This window comes from Thermobia domestica, chromosome 1 (genome assembly GCF_964235325.1).
Source record: "Thermobia domestica chromosome 1, izTheDome1.hap1.1, whole genome shotgun sequence".
NCBI lineage: Eukaryota > Metazoa > Arthropoda > Insecta > Zygentoma > Lepismatidae > Thermobia > Thermobia domestica.
This window is the reverse complement of record NC_137454.1, coordinates 307,480,927-307,487,401: the sequence shown is the minus strand read 5'-3', so window position 1 is coordinate 307,487,401 and position 6,475 is coordinate 307,480,927. Positions and strand designations below refer to the sequence as shown.

At 35.9% G+C, this 6,475-nt stretch overlaps 1 protein-coding gene across 1 annotated transcript; it reads right to left on the bottom strand.

The window, feature by feature from the left end:
* Window positions 1-5,017: 5,017 nt before the first annotated feature.
* Window positions 5,018-6,208, bottom strand: LOC145680580 (uncharacterized). Its single transcript, XM_081751233.1, has one exon. It carries the CDS (start codon window positions 6,206-6,208, stop codon window positions 5,018-5,020), a length of 1,191 nt encoding a protein of 396 aa, XP_081607359.1.
* Window positions 6,209-6,475: the final 267 nt, after the last annotated feature.

Sequence of the window (6,475 nt, the reverse complement as noted above, 5' to 3'; positions counted from 1 at the left end):
ATTTTGTCCTCCTGCCTTTATTTCCTGCCATTATGTCCCCTGCCATTCTGTCCGTTCCCCGGTTTTTATAGCTTTACTTTGAAGGTGCACTTTCAAGAGAAGGGGAAGATATACAAAAATGATAAAAAAAAAAAAAGACCAATATTAATGTCGAATCATAGTTTTCGGAGTGACTGATATGAACAGTGCCACTTCCGATGCTGTTTAAATCCAAATTCAGTCCCCACTAGTACTCCTAAGGGGGATGGTGGCATGTAAAAATGATTGAAAATTACCGATTAATTGAAATCCATACTCAAAAACGTTGTTTTTCACCAAATTTTTCATCTGATATAAATATTTAAAAAAATACTAGTTACAGCATATAAAAAATATAATGCAGGCCTACTTACAAATCAGTTTAGTGCCATTGTTTTATGGTAGTATTTATAGTACCTTGTTGAAACGTTTGTCTTCAAAGTGTCAAATATGAATCGCAATAATTGTGTAATCTGCTGTAAAAAAAAAAAATAAATAAATAAATAAATAAAATAAAATAAAATAAAAATAAAAATAAATCACACTGTTTTCCCATTGGTATAAGGAGGAGATACCATACTATTTTTCGATTGGTATGGTAAAATATATACTATTTTTCCATACTATTTTACCGTAAATTACTAATTATATGTAAACTTTGTTACTTTTAAGTGACTGAAGCGAGGTAATCTTACAATGATGTTTTAAAAGCTGGTCGTTTGGGGGGGGGGGCACGAAATCTTTTGGGGGGTCTGGCCCCGATGGGCCCCCCTGTGGCTACACCCCTGATAATACTAAATCTCAAGTTCGGCTGTTACTCGTTACTATTATTATTATATGACGCTAAATTATATAAGGACATAAAGTTATATATTTTTTTACAATCTGTTGTTGATGATAAGAAATCGAAAGCACATCCTGTTATTTCAAGAATATTGAAATCCCCTATGCAGAGAATGTTGCTACCTATTGGGCAATTAGTCTCAATAAATTGATATAATTATTCATATATTACTACACTTGATTCAGGAGGAATGTATACTGCACATATGAATAATTTAAAACCGTGAATTACAAGTTTGACTAGAACACATTCAAAATACAAGTCATAAGAATTAACAAGATATATATTATGATTATAGTGTGTTGCTATTATTAAACCCCTCCCTTACATTGATTAAACAGTTCGAGATTTCTATCCTGGCAGAAGACTTTGTATCTATTATCAAAGAACTCTGTATCGAAATGATTTTCGGTTAAGAAACTCTCAGTGATTATAAATAACATGATAATTATTTGAGAGTAAATTTGTATAAAAGTCTTGAGCTTTGGAACGAAAACCAAAAGCATTTTCATGAAACACCGAAAACATACATATTTGCTTCTGAGGCTTAACTTCCTGAGAGGAGGGTTCATGCATGTTACAGGATCCGGATCTCGAATTACACTCACTATTTCCTAGAATTTCTTTTGGTGGAGGAATGCTACTTTGGCTGCTACAGGTGATCAATTGTTTTGTTCTACTTACATTTGCACTTCCTGAAAACTACAATTCTCACTGGTTTCTGGTTGGTTTACGCTTCACTGACGCAGAGCAGGAGGATTAGTAATAGGCTAGTCGACAAAGCGTTACCCCCCACAGCGAACGCGGCCTAAGTGGCTACACGGTAATTTTAGTTTCACCAAAGTTGTAAATCATACTATGAGCCAGTCAGGGTTTCCAGGTCTTTTCTTTTCATTTCCCGCGCCAGAAGTGGTAGACCTGGATTCGATTCTAGGCAGGAGGTTATGTGGTTAGGGTCCCACGTTGAGCTGTAGTTCACGTCTGGTGTAGCCTCGCTGATATAGTTGAAAGAGACGGAGCAAGAGGCATTTTATTTTAAAGATATCCTCTGTATCGAAAACAAATATTAGACCCCAATCAATAAATTCCAACATTTACACTACTTTATACTTTACTAGCTATGCACGTGCCTTTGGAGAATGGGGTTCCGGATTCGAATCCTGTGGGAGATCATTGAAAAGTTTCAGCGCATAAAGGTAGTTTAGATTCCACCTTAAACTGTAGGTTCACATCTTGTATAGCTTCGGTGCTGAAAGGACCGCTAAATTCCAAGCCACCAAGCATAAAATTTACATCATGATATTTTAAACCAATTCTCTGGTTTAATCTTTTAATTTTTTTCCTCTCATGATTTTGCCTTCTTCTGAAATTCCTACTCTCTACCAATTTTAGCACCTTATTTTCAGTTTCAGAACAAAGTTGATAAAACACGAGCAGTTACAATTAAAATAAATAAATAAAATAAAATAAATATATCTTTCCCAGGAATATTTCTAAGCTGCATGGAAAGAAATGTCTGGAAACTGAAACATTATGTGTTTGTTTTACAAAACTAAGTTTCGAAATAATTTGGCAACGTAGTTTTTCGGTCATTTCAAAGACTGGAAAGAGAATAAGATGTATTGAATCCCAATTTAAAATTATGGTCTTTGCTGTTTAAAACATTTTCGATATACCTAAGCACCAAACTATTAGAGGTGGCATTTTCCGCCTTTCTACTGTGCACACATCTATGGCTTAGACCATCTAAGGGCAATTGTTCCATCATCTAACATATCCACCCCATAAAATGACGCATAGCCGACCCTGGCCCTTTCGGGCTGTTGCACCTTAAGGTTTGGTATATATTAGGTATATTGGAAGTTGGCACAACTTTAACAAAGCATTTATTATTATTATTATTATTATTATTATTATTATTATTATTATTATTATTATTATTCATAGTGAACATAGTACAATTTAGCTCGATGTAGCTCTACTTAACAGTATTAAATTAAATCATAAAATAAGAATATTCTTACCTTCTTCATTCTGAGAATTCCGTTCCATTCCCTCCCAGTCTGGAACAAATATCGCAGCCACTTATCTCCACATTTTTATTTTTAAGTCACGATTCATGTAGTTCGGATCTCTTAAATCATATAGGCATGACCTATTTTGTTTTTCGATTATAAACGCCTCTGTGTTAAACACACTAACCATGACTGGATATGTACACAGGACACGTTTTCAAACACAACTGAAAATTTCTCTTTGTGATTACACTTGTGGTTATCTGTTTGGGGGTGGAGTTCGAGCTTCGGAGATAGGGGCTCAAATTCAAGTTATTTCGTTGTTTCATCTTTTGCCTAAAGCCAAATAGATTACCATGGCACCAGCTAAGTGTCAATCAAGTGTATCACGAGAAATCACCCTATTGTGTTACATAGATTTTTCTGTGATTAGCTAATTTTTCGGAATTTCCTTCTATTTTTGTGAATTTTCTTTTGTTATACACACACATACTTTATAATAGCAGAGTTCCAATCTCTGCACAAAGCGTCTTCCAAGCAGCTGTTTCTTGTTACAATCCCCTTGCCTGGCAACACGTCTTTCCTTTCTGTCCTTCCTTTTGGAATCTTTTAAACAGCAGGCGGTCTATTGTTCCGACCTGCACCAAATACGCTCGAGCCGGCGTTTTCTCAGCGATTTTATTGCTTTCGCGTTCATGTTTAGCCGCCCAGATTTAAATACATGGTCAGCGTATTTCAAGCATATACATGAGCAATAAATACGCTTCGCGATCGCTTCAAATAGCCGCCCACTTAGGCTCTGGAATTCTGTTGTTTTCCATGTTGAATGACAGGTGCCTCGGGGGAATTATCAGTACGATTGGGTGTTTCTTCCAGAGCAGTAGGGGGTGCGGTCACATCTGGTATTTCACTTTCAACACATTTCTGAAAGTGTGTATTTTATCCCGTCAATGTATAAATAGCGATAATTTATATATACTGTTTTTCAAAGCTAAACCAAGTTTTCTTATCAGCAGTAAAACTGTCATATGGTTGTTAGCGACCACGTGCGGTTTGTCAACCAGTTGGATGTTGCCGGTATTACAAAAGCTTAGCCGCTATCCCTGTCGCCAGGGCAAACAATGAAGTCTCGAACTATTCTTTCTCTGAGTGTTGCCAACCAATAAGCAGATACATAAAACCAGAATAACCATTTAAAATAGGGATAAAATACGTACAGGTCATTCAACAAGTAATTTGCTCTCCTATTAAAATAATAATAATAATAATAATAATAATAATAATAATAATAATAATAATAATAATAATAATAATAATAATAATAATAATAATAATAATAATAATATAGTCGTTTTTACGCCCGAGCCGTTTCGGGCTACTGTGCATTTTCGGTAATGCTCGGAAAATAGAATCGATTCTGGACCGCCCGTTGGACCGATATTGTATTTTTATCCGTATGAATCGGGTTTGCCCGATTGAACCGTACTTGAATGGGGTTGGCCTGATAACCCCGTTTTTATTAAAACAAACTTATTCTGTCAAGATTGTAAATGATGTGTTGTTTCACTTTATTATCGTAACATAAATTGTTCTAACTATCATGCACGAACTCATAACGAGTCTATCGGGTCAAACGGTCCAAACAGGCCAAACGGTTTTATCAGGTCTAAGGATCGAGTAAACCAAACACAAGGGGTATCGTGCGGGTACTGTTTACCCGAAAAGTTCAAGCACTAATTATAGGTTAAAATCATACTTAAGAGCTCTAATTGTTTGCATTCACTTTTTCTTTTTTTCTTTTTTTAATTTGCAGACCAACGAATTTGCGGACACCTAAATATAAATGCTCAAATCTAAATTATTGTATTATATTATTGCAATGAGCATGAACGTGATTTACTATTAGGAGTTAGCGTAATGCACTAATGTTAGTCTTTTATAAATAGGATTATTATTATTATTATTATTATTATTATTATTATTATTATTATTATTATTATTATTATTATTTCTTGTTTATGCCCTTCATGCAACTTAGAATCAATCTCACATAAAGCACTATATCAGACCTGATTGATTATTTTGAAAATTCTCATATAAAAAAAATAAAATAAAAATTGGAACTTACCCCTTCAAGAGTTTAAAACATGTCCTCATATCCGTTATCCTCACTTTCTGAGGACGACTGATCTATCTCGATGACAACATGATCCTTGTCTCCATCAAAAACATTTTGCAAAACACGATAACTTTGTTCAATGTCCTCGACGTGTCTTATGTAGTTTCTCCATTTTTCAGGAGTCACAGAGTCCGCTGCATTTTTCAAAACTGAGATAAGTTCTGATGCTGGACGACCTTTTAAATTGCAAGATGCAACACGCCTTTTTATTTCTGACCAAACTTGCTCTATAGGGTTGAGCACACAATGGTATGGCGGTAATCTTAAAACAATGTGCCCGTGCGAAAGAGCAAGTTCATCAATTACGAATTTTTTCTGATCTCTAGGTGATGTCTCCCGAATAAGTTTCATTAAAACAGGTTTTATTGGAACTGGCTGAGGCACACTAATTCCATGATTTATCATGTACTGAATTATTTTTTCTTTTGGCCACAACATATTAGGAATTGGGTTGAGAATTCGCGAGTGGTATCTGGCATTGTCCATCACTATAACGGATGGCTCTTCCAATCGCTGTAACACAGAATTAACAAACCATTCCTCGAAAACCTGTGAGGTCATCGTGCCATGGTAGTCGGCTGGGACATTTAACATGTTTCGATGTGTTACTAGCAGAGCGTCTTGAACAAAGCCATTTCGCCCACCACAGTGCACAATTACAATTCTTTCTCCTTTTGACGCAGGAGTTGCAACTGTGCAATTGTCTGTGTCATCACTCCAGTTTTTCATTTTGCATGTGTTCGTATCGAACCACGACTCGTCCAAATATACATCACTATATCCTTCTCCACGCAGTCTATTTATTTTTTCTAAGTAGCGAAATCTCCACGCAACTATTTCTACAGACTCGGATCTAGCCGTTTTACGGAGAACTCTTTTATGTGAGAAACCCATACTTCGCAGTAATCTTCGCAAAGTCCCGTCAGAATATGGAAATTCATAGTCCGTCCCGGCAGTCTTTTCTTTTATCGCTTTCCCTAAACGGCGTATTGTTGGTGATTCTCCTTTCATATAGAATTCATACACCGTTCGTCGGACTAAGTCTCTCGTAAAATCATCTATCTTATCGAAGGACGACTTAATTTTATTGATTTTTTGTTTAGTAGGTGTCTTATATGATGAAACATCCTGAATCGCGGAAATTTTCCTCATTGTGGTTATATTAACACCAGTTGCGTCTGCTGTAATTTTATTTATGTTTTTACTTGGCAAAATACCCCCACTTTTTACTATATCACGCACATACTCGATACATTTCTCACAATACACACACTCTGTTTTCTCATTTTCGAACCGCTCCCGATCGAATATTTTTTCTTCTTGGTCGGTGTTCGTTCATTCTGATGGCTGGGACCTGGAAGATTATTTTCTTGTTCTGGCAAGGAATGCTCCTGCAACCACGGACGGAAAAATTCAGAC